The sequence below is a fragment of the Gorilla gorilla genome, chromosome 1, assembly GCF_029281585.2.
Source record: "Gorilla gorilla gorilla isolate KB3781 chromosome 1, NHGRI_mGorGor1-v2.1_pri, whole genome shotgun sequence".
Classification (NCBI taxonomy): domain Eukaryota; kingdom Metazoa; phylum Chordata; class Mammalia; order Primates; family Hominidae; genus Gorilla; species Gorilla gorilla.
In genome coordinates this window covers 72,274,262-72,290,386 of record NC_073224.2, presented here as the reverse complement: position 1 = coordinate 72,290,386, position 16,125 = coordinate 72,274,262, and the positions used below count along the sequence as shown (strand labels likewise).

The 16,125-nt window shown below is 40.5% G+C and overlaps 1 protein-coding gene across 2 annotated transcripts in view; it reads left to right on the top strand.

The window, feature by feature from the left end:
- C1H1orf21 (chromosome 1 C1orf21 homolog) overlaps nt 1-16,125 on the top strand; it is a 232,330-nt gene that overhangs the window by 83,954 nt on the left and 132,251 nt on the right. For both annotated transcript variants that reach the window (XM_004028042.5, XM_063710134.1), the window contains exon 2: nt 6,510-6,727. In XM_004028042.5, the coding sequence (XP_004028091.1) occupies nt 6,634-6,727 (94 nt within the window). In that variant the 5' untranslated portion in view covers nt 6,510-6,633. The remainder of the gene's footprint in view (nt 1-6,509; nt 6,728-16,125) is intronic.

Genomic DNA, 16,125 nt, shown 5'->3' with positions numbered 1-16,125 from the left:
TTTCTCAAAAAAAAAAAAAAAAGAACAAGAAAGAGAACTCAGTGTCCAGGAATATCTGCCATTGCCTTTGACCACTGAGGAGCAAATCTAGAAGCAGCATAAGTCTTCTGCGTGGGTCCACACAGCTGTGAATGTGTGACTTTAATCAGGAGCTGGTGTTTTCCTCTCTTGCCTTCTCAGAAATAGTGTCAGCCATGCATGAGCTCATGTCAACATACACAGGTAACACAGAGGAGTTTTCTGGTGCAGGAGAAAGGTGCGACACTCTTAAATCCTTAGCTGAAGAACAATTATTGCACCAACTTTTTCTAACCAGCTCCCTATAAGAAATACTGTTAAAATTAATTTTATTCATTAAAGGCAAGATAGAGAAGAAGAAATAGGGGAGCTAAGCTGTGTTTATTTTTCCAGCAAATACACAATTGAAATCAACGCTATTAGGCCAAAACATCATTGGTAATCATCTTTAGACCTTATAGGGCCTCCTGAGAATTTTGAGGTTTCAGACTTGCAGGTATATCCTAATTGAGTTAGTACCGAAAACAACGAGTGTAAATAAATTGAATGTAGGTAAGACATGGCTTTTTTTTTAGTGGTCATTTCATCCTTTATATCACTACTTGGACATATGTTGAGGTAGATCATAGAGTCTAAGAAAGAGGCCGAGACACGTGAAACCCAGCCGTGGTCCTGAGGCAGGCATGTGACAGCTGGGACCAGAGCTCGGGCTTCTCATGCCCTCTCCAACACTCTTTCCACTTGCCATCTCTTCTTCTTGGCCCCACACCGTACTGCCTGAATCTAGCAGAAATGTGTCCTATTGCATAAACACTTATTGTGGTTACATTTCTGAGAGACAACTCTGTAGAATTACTATATGTGGACATGAGAGTTTTCCCATAAAGAAGGCAGAAGCCAAAATCCTTGTATCTTTGGAGTTAATAGCATATTGTCGATTGTCATGCCATCAGACGAGTGTGAGGCGAGGAATGAATGTGTTCTGTGATGCCAGCGATTGTTGGGTAATGAAAGGCTTGACTTTTCTAGATTATTCTCATGTCAAATGTGACATCTCTTTATGTATTATTTTTAACGTTCACAATGAAATGTGAAATGGTGTTAACAGTAGCCCAAGGATACCAAAGCTTCAAGATTAGAAATCACTTTTAAGTTGCCTTTCTTCTTCCCCCTCGGTGGGCTGCTGTATTAACACTCATTACAGTGAAGCTGAGCAGATGGGCAAACAGACTGATTAGTTATTTATATATATATAGATATATATTTTTTCCTTTATGGAGCTTAGATGTTAGCTGTTTCTTCAATAAAAGAGAGGAGTTTTTAGATGTGTCTTGTCTTGATTTGCCTTTTTAATCAGAAGAAGAAAGGGGGCACTTTGCTCCTGATCTATTAATAATGTGGCTGTATCCTTTGCTTAACTGCTGACTTCATAGCTCTCTGTGTGCCCGTTGCAATCAGAATTTGATTTCTTTCCAGTCCTCCAAGCCTCATGTTCTTTTTGGCCTAGAATTTCTTTATGGAATGTATCACTTTTAATTCGTATTTTAGAAGTGCCTTTCTTGACAGGGAATTTATCTACAATATTTTTGCCTTTTGTATCCAAAATGAAAAAGTCCATGACTAATTAGTGGAAAGTGAAATTACACATAATGTTATGTAAATAGAAATATTTTCCGGTAGCCTTTTTTTAAAAAAAGTTCAAATATCTCTGCTTTTTCTTAAAAACAGATTTTGCTTTTTTTATTCCTTCCCAATTTTATAAAAGTAGGATTTTTTTTAATGAAACCTTGTTTCTAGTTAAAAAAAACTAAGGTAATGAAAATAATTATTATAATCTTTCCTTATAAAAGGACAAGGTATTTCATGTGTGTAATATGTGATATGTATTCATACAAAAGTAATGGACCTACTTGCATGGGGAGAACTTTCTCATGTTGTCACATGAAGTATTCTGGAACAGTAGTTTCCCTTCTGATATCTGAAGCACCTTGAGGTATGGTGTAAGGAGAGGAAGAATAAACATGCACAGTTACACATTTTTAAAAATATTTCAACTGGGCTTACAAATTTGCTGATTATTTTATCAAAAGTGGGAAAAATGTCCTGTAAAGATGGCATTCAATTAGGCTAGCTCATGGTATCGTGGATTGCACTTCTAATTATATAAGGCAAGATAATGTAGACATACAACCATTTGGGGAGGGGTTTACACAAAGCCATGGGGCAGTTAATTGGACCTCATGTTTTTAGAGGTGCTTGATGATCCTATGACAAAGATCATTTAGATTAAAGAAAAATCATCCTCAGTGGGACTTAGTTTTAGAAGATTCCATCAAATGTCAAAGGGATGCTTCGATTTAATTCTCACACTGTGATCTGCGACTTCAGAAATAACATGCTGGTAATAACAACATGTGACAACAAAAGTCTCAGAGCTGCTCCAGGTCGTGGTCTCTGCGTGCTTGTTTGCACCATCAGACTTACCTCTCTCTTAAGCGCTGTGGTTTCAGGAAGGTAAACAATAGAGCATGTGAGGTTGGGAGAGAAAAGCTGAGCAAAGCGAATGAAAAAATGGAAGCTAAAAAAAAAAAATGCTGGAGTTTACGTGAAGGATAGCATAAACTGAAGGGAACGTCTTTTGAGCAGATGATTCTAGCAGTCTTCGGGGATATGTTTTTGAAGGTCTGCTCAGTGTGAGGTCTCAGTTGGATTGAGATTAAGTGAAAGAATTTTCGGTAGAAATGAAACCTTGACATTATATCAGGCTATAAAAGAGATACAAATCAGGGATATTTTAATCTTGTTTCTTTAGCTCTGGTCAGGTCACTAACCTGACATTTCTTGATATGCTCCATTCCAAAGCTGAGTCAAATGCCTGTGAGGTGAACTCTCTTGTCATCCTGTATTTAAGCTGCAATAGCTGTACGTCATTGCTGCAAAACTGGTCTTTCTAATTATCTCCTTCTCTGATCATTCTTGTTCTATAGGGATAGAGAAGAAAAACATATATCTTGCCTTGTTTGCCACTATATGCACAATACCTACCAAACACATATCTGTCACTTAGTATTTTAAAATCAAAATCTGTTGATTAAATGAATGAATAATTGGACAAGTGTTTACGTGCAGAATCCAAATGACATAGTAAAAAACTTTCTTCAGTGATCTATGATTAACTTTGTGAATTAGAGATCTTTTGCCCCTCAAATGACTTCATAATTATCACCTTCAAATGAGTAAATTACTAAAATATATTCCTGATGAGGTCCTGAAACTTGAAAGCATCACTCTTAAATTTGAATTACTGCTATAAAATAATGTAGCACATATGTTTCAGAAACAAAATCTATACCTATTTATAATTTGGTGAGAACTCATATTGAGCTATAGTGCTTTAAAATATGTGTAATTAAATTGAAATTTCTTGAGTCATCATTTGAATTGGGTGTAAATCATGTCTAATCTGCTTGTTAACCTGCCCCTCACCCCAATGCTTGAATAATAGAGACATCCTTTAAAAAAAAGAGCCATTCTTCTGTGTCTTATTTCTGTTAGCCTTCTGCAATGTATTTGATTTCAAATAATTTCCACCTTTAAAATTCAAATAAAATTTTTTAATGCAAACACAACTTTTAAAACACAGAAGAAACACTACTAACTGCTTTTCGGGAGTAGCAAAGGATAAGTCATGTCTTCAATTCTTCCCTTTGCTTCTTGGATAGCATAAGAGGCTGTAGATATGAAATTGGAAAAGCAAGAGGACTCTCAAAGGGGATGATTGTTAAGTTGTCTCTTAGTTCTCAGTGTACTCTGATTTTGTTAGGATTGCCCCCTCTCTCCTGTTTTTACTTAGTTTATTCTGAAGAGGTGGCAGGGAAGCCACCTAGGTTCGCCCTCTCACTTCGATCTCTCCTGCATATGTGTAAGTGTGAAGTCGTTTTCCCATACTTCCTTTTTGAACAGTAAGGAATCATGTCTGGGAGCCCACACCTGTTACCTTATGTGATGATGCTGGGGATGAGGAAGCAGGGCGATGGATGCTGCCCCTGAGAAGGTGCTGGCTGGGAATCCAAAACAGCAGCAATAGCAGCAGCAATAACAACAACAACAACAGCAAAAGCAGAAGTAGCAACAGCATTGGCTGCAGCAACAAAAACAGCAACTCGCAGCAGCCTCCGGGTTAGAGAGGGGATTCTTCCCTTCTCCCACCTTTACAGCTGAACCCCTTGTCCTCTCCCTCTTGTCTAGTATTTCATTGATGTTTCTTCAAAAACTATGACAGGTTGACAGAATGGACTTCTCCACAACTAATTTAATATTTTCTCACAGTGTGCTCTAACTTGGATCAGAAAGAGTACCTATGGTCTTACGATGTCCTTTATTCAGTTGAATGAAGGTAGCAAGGCCTTCTGCAGGCCCTTCACGAAGTATCAGCAGTCCAGTCCTCAGCCCTGCCCCCCCATCCCCACCTGACCCCTCTGAAATGAACACACACAAATAGGCCATGCTCTTCCACATTCTAGTGTCTTAGCTCAGTCTGTTCCTTGCAGCTGAATAATGCTACCATCCTTTCAGCCTGGTAAATTTCTACCAAACCTTTGATACCCTACAAAAATACTACTTCTTTCCTCTGCCCAGTCATAATCTAATCTGCTTTTTTGAATTCTGCATTGCCATAGGTTCCTGTGAAACCACGATCAGAGCTCGTATTACACTGTATCGCATGCAATTTTTAAAATGTCAGCATCTCTTCTCCATAAGGCCCCTGAGCTCTATACACCAGTATGAATAGACCATCAAATAGAAATACTGTAGCCTTGAAGACATTACTGCTAAATAATGGAATAGGGTGTGTGTGTGTGTGTGTGTGTGTGTGTGTGTGTGTGTCCATCCACAGGCCTGGATTTCATATAGTTTTGAGATGAAGACTTGTTAACATTAAGTTACATCAAGTATGGGGAAGATATAAACATTAGCCATCTAGGAGAAAATCTTCCTGGTTTGTAGAACTTTACCAACCAACTCTACACTTCCTATTAATAATTTAACATAACCACTGATAGAGAATAGTTTGAAGAATTATATGAGAAATGACCAGTGTTATAGTCATTGTCAATATTTATGGCAATTTGTATTTGCTTGGCTTAATTTAAGATCACTGCGTTTATATCTAAGTTCATTTATTAGATCGATTACGTTAATTTGAAAAATTCTCTTTGCTGAGATTTTATGGTTTAAATGATTAAATTTCTACATCCAGAGATGTCCTTAGTGCCCTAGCAAGGAGGGTTTAGGAGCTCTAGTCTTCTTGGTAGAGAAAGCTTATAGCTACTGTGTAGTAGCACTATCTGTGAAACTTGAGAAACTTCCACTGTTCATGGGCGGGGGGCAGTGGGACGTGGGTGCTGATGAAGATTCAAAGAGGCTTGATGCCTTCTTTGTTCTGCCAGGACTCTGAGGAGGTAAGGGCCTGTATTACAGTGGGAGGGATGGAAACAAAGGAATGTGTAGGAGAGATGTTTCAAAGGAAACATTTACAAGACTGGAGTAAGTCATCTATAGGCCTGGAATGGTTGGGTGAGGATGATGGAAGCATAAAACAAAAATGAGCAAGTTGAGCAGAGCAAACACTCAGAATTTGAGGAGCCACCTTGGATGGGGCAGGGAAAGGTAAAGTCACTTAAGTCAATTTGAAGATTATCTCCTTTGCAGTGTATCTGTAAATACTCTTTAAGCCTTTATGAGAAATCGGTAGAAGCATGAAGTTTACGCCAAAAGCTTGACAACTGCTTTGTTGCTTTTCTTCATATTTTGATGTCTTCTGCCCAATCCTTAAAACATTTGGCTAGCTAAGCAGAAAATGGACAGAAGTAAGTTTTAGACCTTGCCCCATCTTCTTCCTTTGTCTCCAAAACAGTGTCACCTCAGGTAAAATAAAATAATGAATTATTTACAGCCTTAACCAGAAATGTGTAAAGTAGCCCATGTACCAGTCTGAGGAGGATGGCTACCATTTCCTGGCAAAATTTGAGGAGCTGGGAGGGCTGGCTTCAGGGTAGAATGAGGAAGATGAAGAGCTTTTCCCAGCCTCCTGAACTAGGTGGATCTCAAGAGTGTGCTCTCCTTCCTCGACAGTTTTTGAGATTTCAGAACGTTAGTAAACTTACAGGTACTTTAAGAGTATGCATGGCAAGCAGTAGTGCCCAAATACGTATTTGAATAAATACGTATTTTTGGTATCTCCTCAACAAGTTCACTCCTCGGCCATGTTTTGCATAGGGACATGCCTTTCCATCTTCCTTTCTGAGTGGGAAATCAAGTGAGAATGGGCCACACTGCACATGGTTCTTCTGTGCCCATCACAACACCAGTGCGATGGGTGGGTCTGTGCATGACTTCTAGTATACTGCAGGGCACAGCACACCAAGATACTGAGACTTGTGTTTTGCTGCAGTCACTGCCCATTCTAATCTAGCTTTCTTTTCTTGCAGGTGCACACATCTTGACCAACTCAGCAGCAAGGTGGATTTTCTTTGTGTTTAAAGAAAAAAAATGTCCCCGTGTCTGTAGAGATGATTTGCAGTTCAGCCCGGCTGAAGCTGACCGAATGAGACTATGGGCTGTGCCTCCGCCAAGCATGTTGCCACTGTTCAAAATGAAGAGGAAGCCCAGAAAGGGAAAAACTACCAGAATGGAGATGTGTTTGGCGGTGAGTCCTATCAAACTTGACTCTTGACCCATTGATTCTAGGCCTTTCACTTTTTTTTATTGATACATAATATTTGTACATATTTATGGGGTGCTTGTGATATTTTGTTACATGCCTAGAATGTGTAACGATCAAGTCAGGGTATTTAGGATATCTATCGCCTCGAGCATTTATTGTTTCTATGTGTTGGGAACATTTCAAAACGTATCTTTGAGCTATTTGGAAATATACAGTACATTATTTTTAACTATAGTCACCCTACTCTGTTATGGAACATTAGATCTTATTCCTTCTAAGCCTTTCATTTTTGTGACAGTGAATAATTACAGTGATTATTGGGTTATACCGTCTGAGGTGAAAGGGTGATGAGACCTAATGGAAATCAATGTGGATCTTTACTTTGGATCATCTACATCATAATTTATACAAAGTGGTATTTGAGGAGGAACATGGAGGGTTTTTTTGCAGGAGGTAGCATTTAAATCAAGCTTCAAAGAACCAGCAGAATTTAAATTGGTGCATGGGACAGTGGCCATGGGGTGTCCTAGTAGAGGAGAACTGTAGGACTAAAAACAGAAGTCCAAAAGGGGAGTGAGTGAGGATTTATAAATGAGGGAGTGAGGTGTTTTTTTTAAAGTGTAATAGAGAGTGAATTATACATTTTCAGATTTAAAATAAAAATGCAATGAATCTAATAATCATCTTTTAACCTCTCTCTGTTGAATCAAAATGACTTTAGGATATCTAGTGCAAAGGCCACAGATTGGCAACCCATGGCCACACCTGGTCTGCAAATACATTTTTTTTGCCCCCTCCCCAAAGAATTTTAAAATAAAAAGCAAGGCAGCCTTTAGAAATCAGGATATTTCACATAAAACCTCAAATTTCTTCAAAAGAGCTGGCAGCAATAGGTCTTCATTCCTTGAGACGACAGTCAGGGTTGTCTGAGGTGGGGTAGCAATTGCCCCTGCAGCCAGGCTGTGGCCTCCAGTGAACTGCTAACGCTTCCCCGGTGCAGGCACACCGAGTTCAGTTTGCTCATTGACATTACCTGGCCACTTACAGGCTATTATGCTTGCCTGATCTTGAGATTGGCCCTTAGATGATTATTGTGAAGTATGGATATATAAACAAAATTTCAATTAGTACCAGGCAGATGAAGCAATTTTTGTGGAATTATTTTAACAATAATACCTACTACTTGACATTTGCATGATGCTTTCATTTATAAAAACACTTCTTCAACTCTTACTCAGTAAGGGACATCATAGAGATATGCTGTAGAACCTCATTGAGATAATGTTTACATGTAAATAACTGTAGCTGCATCATTCAGTCATTGTCAAATCTACTACTTTTAGAATCTCTAGCTTTTGGTTCATTGTAATGATTGTTTTAGTCTCCTGGTGAAGAATTGGGAATGGTACAAAAGAGCTAAGCCACAGTTAAAAGTGGACTCGTGTTTGGGAGGAAAACTGTTGCATTTTGTTCCAAGGAGATGCATTAATTGCCTGGAACAAATTTGTTTCTACTGGTAACTACCTATAGCATTGAGAACTGTGGAGAAGAGTAACATATATGAACATCTTAATAAAACTACAGTCCAGATCTCTGAAACCACAGTTTTTAGGGAAAGAGTTGATTGGAACTAGAGTCATTACTGTCATCATGAAACGCTTAACTTTTAAGAGAAAATAATCTAACGTCAGGGATTTGTTTAACTTCTACCTGATGTCCTGTGTCATTATCATTTTTATAATAGAGCTACCATTTATGGAGCCGTCACCATATGTCAAACATCGCGAGGCATTTACATTCATTTTTATGTTGAATTTTCACAACAATCTTGTGAAATATGTGCTACGCAAATTTTACATACTTGGAAACTGAACAGAGAGACGGACTTGTCCAAGGTTACCCAGCTACGAAGTGCCAGAATCCAGATTGCTCAGACTCCAAAGTCCACCTTTCTTTCTCCATGTTGTTTCCTGATGCCCTGCAGCCTCCCATAGGTCTTTTTTTTTTTTTTTTTTGAGACAGTCTTGCTCTGTGGCCTAGGCTGGAGTGCAGTGGTGCGATCAGGGTTCACTGAAGCCTTGACTTCCTGGGCTCAAGTGATCCTCTCGCCTCAGCTCCCTGAGTAGCTTTGGGACTACAGGCATGTGCGCTCACACCTGGCTAATTTTTTATATTTTTAATAGAGATAGGGTTTTGCCATGTTTCCCAGGCTGATCTAAAACTCCTGGACTCAAGCAATCTGCCCACCATGGCCTCCCAAAGGGCGGGGATTACAGGCATGAACCACCGCACCCGGCCCTCATTCTTTAATGCACAAAAGTATTGATTGGTCTGTATCCTATGTATAAGGCCTTTTGCTAAATGCCATGGAGATTACAGAGGTAAATAATCCATAAACCTTGCCGTCTAGGACTTTGTAAGAAGATAAGGAAGTGTTACGAGGTAGAATAAGCCAAATGCCCAAAGAGGAAAAGACATACCTCATGATAACAGTCAGGGGATAGACGCTCTGCCTTAAACCGCAGAATCAGAGCAGATTTCTTACAGAGATGACATCCAAACCTGGCCTTAAAGGACTGAAAGAACAAAACCTGTCTCAATCTAAACTGGAAAAGGAACAGCTAGGTAATGTAAGACTTATTCAAGAATAATAAATATTCTAATTTATGGAACTAATGAATGGAACATAAACTATAAATGGGACAGAATTGGCTAGAAAACTAAGTTAGGGTTAAATTATGGAGAACTTCGAATACCAAATGACAGTCTTTAAAAAGATAACCTTAGATTGTCAGAGCAAGATTTGGTGATATTCAATACGTTGTGCTTACATTCTGCTTGGCAATGAGACCACTTAACCATCCCTTCACAACTTGTATAGCCAGGAAGACTCTATTGTTCTAAAGCACCATGTGTATTTTGCAGATGTTAGCATCTGATAAAGGAGCTTTGTGTTAGTCAACTATTGCTGCGTAGACTGTAACAAACTCAGGTTCAGTCACTCGCCACTTGCAGAGTCTAATTCACAAGAGCCAGGTCTGGCATAAAGGAAGTGACTTTATTCCACAGCTTAGCCTGGGGGAAGAGGTACAGGCTCCTGCCTTTAAGGGCACTGTTTTGCTTTTGGGGCAGAAAGCATGGACTTTTAAAGGGGGACTTGGCATGAATGGCATTCAGGGGAGGGAGTGAGCAGGTGGGGGTCTGTGTGACTCGCTTTGGTGCTTAATCTACTGGTGGTCGAGCTGGCTTCATCACAAGCAGAGCTAGGTTGTTTAGTGGCCTTTGTCTCAAGACACTCTCCAGATGGGAGAGCCTTCCATCAGGGACATACTTTAGGTTGCAAATTGACTGTTGTCTCTTGAGGCAATCTCCTTGTGGGAGAGAGTTTCTGCCCTGGAGCTTCGAAGTAAGCACGTAGTTAGATAAGCTTCCAGTGTAGTGAGTGTCTGGTGAAGGGAAGGTAAAGGTTATGATTGCATTTCTGAAGAGCTAGGTAGGAAATGGGAACAGAGGAAAAGAAGGAAAGAGAAAAGAAGAAATAATTTTTAAAAAAACTCTCTCTCTTAGAAAAATGGGGATACTTGGTTACAAGACAACTTGAAGCTCTCAGTCGCATTCCACAGTAACTGTTTCTTTCTTGATTATGAATTGGTGGGTCAGCTGTGGTGACACTTCTCTATGTATCTCTCATCTTTCTCCAGGGACCAGCAAGCCAGTGGGGGCATGATCTCGTTTCACAGAAGGGCAAGTGTGCAACTGATACATATGGTGCCTCTTAAGCTTGGACTTAGAGCTGGCACACTGTCACTCATACCCACATGCCACTAGCCAAAGCAGGTCACATGAGTGAGCCCAAAGTTAGGCAAAAAAGCACAGTCTGACCACAGTGCATTTACAGCAAGGGTATAGGTGCAGGGAGGGTCAAGATTGGGGCTAAAAATCAGTTTACCCCAAGCCCACCTGGTCATTGCTGTCTCTGTGCCTCTGTGTAGTTCATGCCATAAAGTGTCAGTTAAGGCCTCTGCTAAATTTTCTTCATCCTCCCAACACCCACATTGAAATTTTATTTACTCCAGCATTCTATCATTTTGTTAATCTCTCTAACATAAATATTAGCAAGTTTGTGGGATTGTGTTAAATAAAGCAGGAATACAATGGGGAGAGAACTTCACCAATCAAGGGAGATACTTTTTCTAGCCCTGCAGGGCTCTGGGGGAAGGATTACCAGAATCCAATGTCAAGACAGTTCCAGTACTCTAGATATTACTGAATATCACATTTTAAATATGACGAGTTAAGGTCTTGTCTGTGTTTCTTCACTTAAATTAATTCGCAAGGAGAAGAAGTTTTCAAAATCCCACAATGATCACAGATGGTGGCAGATGAGTGATAGTGATAGGCCCACTTTTTAACCATTTGTAACCCATTATTTCTGTGGTCTCTTATTGTATAACAAATACCCCAAACATAGTACCTTGAAACATAACCAGCTTATTATTCCTCACGATTCTGTGGGATGGCTGGAGTTCATCTGCTGTTCTCTCCCGGGCTCAGTCATGCAGCTGCATACAGCTGGGATCTCAGCTGAACTCAACTATCTCAGATGGATTTGGGCTTCTGTCCACAAGGCCACTCTTTCCAGCTGGGTAGCCAAACTTTTCAGCCCGGCTTCCAAGAGAAAAAGTGGAAGCTGCCAGGCCTCTTAGGACCTGAGCTTGAAAGTTCAAGAATGCTACATTTGCTGCCTTCTGTTGATGAAAGCAAGTCATAAGACCAGCCTAGAGTTGAGGGAATAGAGTCTCTCCACCTCTTGAGAATGTGCCCATAGAAAGGGGAGGAATTGTTGGGAGCCGTCTTTGGAGACCAACGCCCATTGCAAGAGGAAATTATGACTCCATGACTGGGATATATTTCAACCTGGACAATTATATTCTGCTTTCTAAAATACCCCTCTATTTTTCACCGAATAAAGTGGCCTTATTTATGCTTTAAAAGCTAAACATTTAAAATGTTTTAAATGTTATTACCACATGTTGTTGAAGATGTGACAAACTCTGTGAAGGGTGGCATATTTGGGGATGGCTCTGAAGTATGTGTCTCTGAGTGTGTGTACACACACATTTGATCCTTTTCCTAAAGGTGTTAATTTAATTTCAAAGCTTCTGAAGACATCCTCAGGAGCTTTGATGCCCAATGTGTTTATACAAATGGTAATTTCCATTTTTTTGAAGCAGTTTGGGCTCCATGATGTCTTGGTTATTTAGGAGCTCCACCACAACAAATGTGTGTGACAGAATTTCTGTAGCATGTTCCACCATGCAGAATTAAATGCTAAATGGACATCTTGACTCCTAGATTTCAGAAAATTTAGGAAATCATTGACAAGGAACTTCATCAGTGATATTTACTTACATATTTTCTTTCACTTTAAGTGTTGAAGCATAAAAAGTTTCAGATCTAAAGTTCTGCCTGACACACTGTGGCTCTTTCAGAGGTCAGATCCACTTCAGAAGGTTTCATCTTCAGATTGGAATTTTCCTTCTCTCAGTTGTCAGGGCAGATGTGAATAGTGGTCAGCAGATCTGCTGAGGTCATTCAGAGGACAGCTGAGCAGATTGCCAAGACCAGCTTGCAAAAAGTAAGTGACCAACAGGTTCAAGTTATCATGAACTGGTTAAGCAAGTTCTAGAAAGCCAAGTGCTTATTGGATTTCTTTCAACAGTCATTCTCTTAGACAACTAAAGTGGGTGCATAGAACACATTTAGGCCTTATTAGGGAAATTAATACGTCAGGCTTGAGATCATGATCTCTCCTGCAGCCTGCCCCCAAGTGGGGAGAAACTCTTACAGTTATAGTGACTTCCTTTTCTGCGCTTTTTCTGTTTCCAGTGTTTCAATAATGTAGGCTTTAAACTTGAGTCACTTTTGCCTTTTGCAGTTAGTTTCCAGATCCTATAAATCTCACTCTTTCCTAGCATTGCTTTTCTTACCACCACTGTAGTTTAGGCTGTGACAGCCCATCACCCCAAGAACTGCAGTGTTCTCAGGAGGAATCTCCTGTTAACCTCCTTTATTGCTTGTTTGTTCCTTTGCTTGTTTTTGGTCTGTTTTTACTTCTTCATTTTTTGGCACCACTATCAGATCAGCTTTTTAAAGTACTCCTCTGTTGGTATTAAATCTTCTCTAGAACTTTCTGTTTGTGCCAATAAATCCCAAATCCTTAGTGAACATCCAAGGCACCTGAAGGTGGCTCATATCCACCTTTGCTGCCTGTGTGTGTGTGTGTGGGGGGGGGGGTGCGGGGGTGTGTATGTGTGTTTTGAGATGGAATCTCACTCCGTCGCCCAGGCTGGAGTGCAGTGGCGTGATCTCAGCTCACTGCAACCTCTGTCTCCTGGCTTCAAGCAATTCTCTTGCCTCAGCCTCCCAAGTAGCTGGGATTACAGGCACCCACCACCGCGCCCGGCTAATTTTTATATTTTTTTTTAGTAGAGACAGGGTTTCACCATTTTGACCAGGCTGGTCTTGAACTCTTAACCTCAGGTGATCCACCCGCCTTGGCCTCCCAAAGTGCTAAGATTACAGGCGCAGCCTTGTTTTGTACTCTGTTCCTTCATGATCGCCTTCTTCAGTCAACTGAGCAAGGCAGCCTTGTGAACTTATCCTGCACCTTCACTGCTCTAGGCCCTCCAGTACATGGTGACCTCTGCTTGGCACGGGCCCGTTTTCTCGACTTCATGTCTTTAAATACTGCTCATTTTCCAAATGTAAACTTTTATACAGAGCTTCCTCTAATACCTTCAGAAGGTATCTCTTTCCTGCCATCCCAGAATACTTTTTATTTATTTGATTTATTTGTTTATATGTCTAATCTCTCTTGTGAGCCGGTTAGCTCCCTGAAGGCAGGAACTGCATGGGCTTGAGAGGACAGAGGGCTCCCAGATGGCTAAGGAGCTGGAGGCAGAGAGATTGTTCAGGAATCAGGTTGGGCACTGACTGAACCAGCCCTCCCGTATAACTAAGGTGGCCTGCACTGCTGCCGAGTTTGGCTTAAGCCTGATGTTTATAAACATCCCTTTAAATGGAGGGGCTTAGATTATTGCAGTAAATTCTTCTGGAATGATGGTGTGAGACTGAGCATCAGTAAAGCGAGCAAGAATTTGGCTGCTTTCTTTCACTTGGACTTTGTATTGCTATGTGGCTTCAGTTAAGTTCTGATCCTCGGGTATACCTAAATGAGAGCATATAACAGATGCTTGTGGCTGTGTGTGTGTGTCTGTGTGTGTGTGTGTGATGGTGTTATGCCAATCTATTACTCATCTAAAATGCTGTGAGACCTATTTCACAAGGTTATGGTGAAAATTAAATGAGAAAATACATCAGATTTATTCAGAAATTAAAAGCACTTGGAGGCAAAATCATAATTCACTGTTTATGTCTCATAATTTTTGATTACATTCAGCAAAGATGGATTAAAGAGACCTGTGTTTGTGGACAGTAACAGAGAGAATAATGTTTGCCAGTGCAGTCCAGCACAGTACCCATGAGCCACATGTGGCTATTGAGCATGAGAAACGTGACTAGTCCTAATTGAGATGTGCTGTAAGTGTAAAATGAGCTTTTAAGTTTCATATTAAGTGAATATTTAATATGAAAAAAGAATATAAAATAGCTCATTAATAATTATTGATTACATGTTAAATGATATATTTTAGATCTATCAGGTTAAATAAAATATATGAAGATGAATTTCACCTGCTGCTTTTTATCTAATGTGGCTACTAGAAGCATTAAAAGTACACACATAACTCACATATTTCTATTGCACAGTGCTGATTTATGTGACTGAGAGGTAGCAGTGGTAGTGTGAGAATTTCCTTCTCTTTCAAGTTTTAGTTCTTATTGGATCTAAGAGAAAAGGAGTTTGATGGAGGCAGTGGCCCTCATTTTCTGCTTGGAATCTCTATGCATTAAGTGAGTACTAGGTGTGTACACTCAGCCTTTTGTGTGTCAGGGGGTGATTTGGGGAAAGAGGGGTACATGGGGGACCACCAGAGAGGCAGAATTGGGAGGCAGCTTGGCCAATGAACAGGAGCAATGCCACCTTGCTCCTCTCTGTGCTGCTTAGTGGTAGACTTTAGCTGCCTCTACTGTAACTTTTTTGCTGGCATAAGGAAGCTTCTGTTGGCTTCTGAAGCTGTTATTTCCCGAAGGTGAGAGAGAAAATCATGTTTCCCTTTTTCTGTTTTTAGTGAATCATAGGAGACAGTAAAGAGCCCTAAGGGCAGGAGAAGTGTTTGACGGATTTGTGATAGGCCAGATTATAGTCATAAAAGCTGAGAAATTTAAGTCAAGATAAATGAGGAACATGGTCTTGGGTTTAGGCTTTGAAGACTCCCTGATGTCTTGAGCTGAGCCTCAGAAAGGTCTTAATGGCTCGAAGTGCACATGGGGCTCATGGAATCACAGAAGCCAGTCGACCTTGGCTCAGAGCTTTAACTGCATTCTTCTGAAGTAAAAGTGCTCAGCCCAGGGTCTGACTCAGAGAAGGCACTCAAAATATGTTAGTTTTATTTCCTTTTAGGTGATTCCTGGGCCATGCTGATGGCGCTCATTTCAATAGGAAAAATGAAACATGCGTGTATGTGAGCATGGAATGGAGTAGTTGTGAATTCTGTCTTACCAGCTGGGGTTTGATTCCAGCGTCACCACTGCCTGTGCTGTCTTGGATAGATAACTTAGCTGTATTTGTTTCCAAATCTATAATATGGAGGTAATAATGGTATCCACCACTTGGAGTCCTGAGGAGGAACACATAGTTAATAAGGAGAGCGTCCAGAACAAGGCCAGTGCACAATTAGCATGGAAGCACTTGTTATAAATAGTAGATGGGCCTGAGTAGACTGGCCCCACCTCTTCACTCTCCTCCCCTCGGCCAGCACAAAATAGATACCATGCTAGATGCCGCCTTGATGCCAAGTTTGGTCTAGCTGAGGTAAAGCCAGCAAAAATTTCTACTTGGAAACGTTTTCTATGACAGAAAGTTAAGAAATGCTCTATACTTTCTATATTAAAAAAAAAATCCAAGTGCTACTTTTCCTTCCCTTGCAAGCTGGTATCATGAGCCTGTTCTTTTGAAGTTAGAGAGATAAGTAGAAAATAAGACCATTTGTCACTCCCTGCTGCCAGGTAGCTGGGTTGCAAGATGAGGGAGCACCTGAGTTTTCAGAGACCATTGGCAGGGACACGCTGGCAGGGCCCTCCAAGTCCCTTTGGTTTTCTTCAACTACTCCCTTGCCCCTTCAAGTGCTTGTATTGTCTGTAGCAGTGGAGACCTGCTGGGTGCTTCCTGGCCCTCTGGTACCATTCAGTGAAAGGTG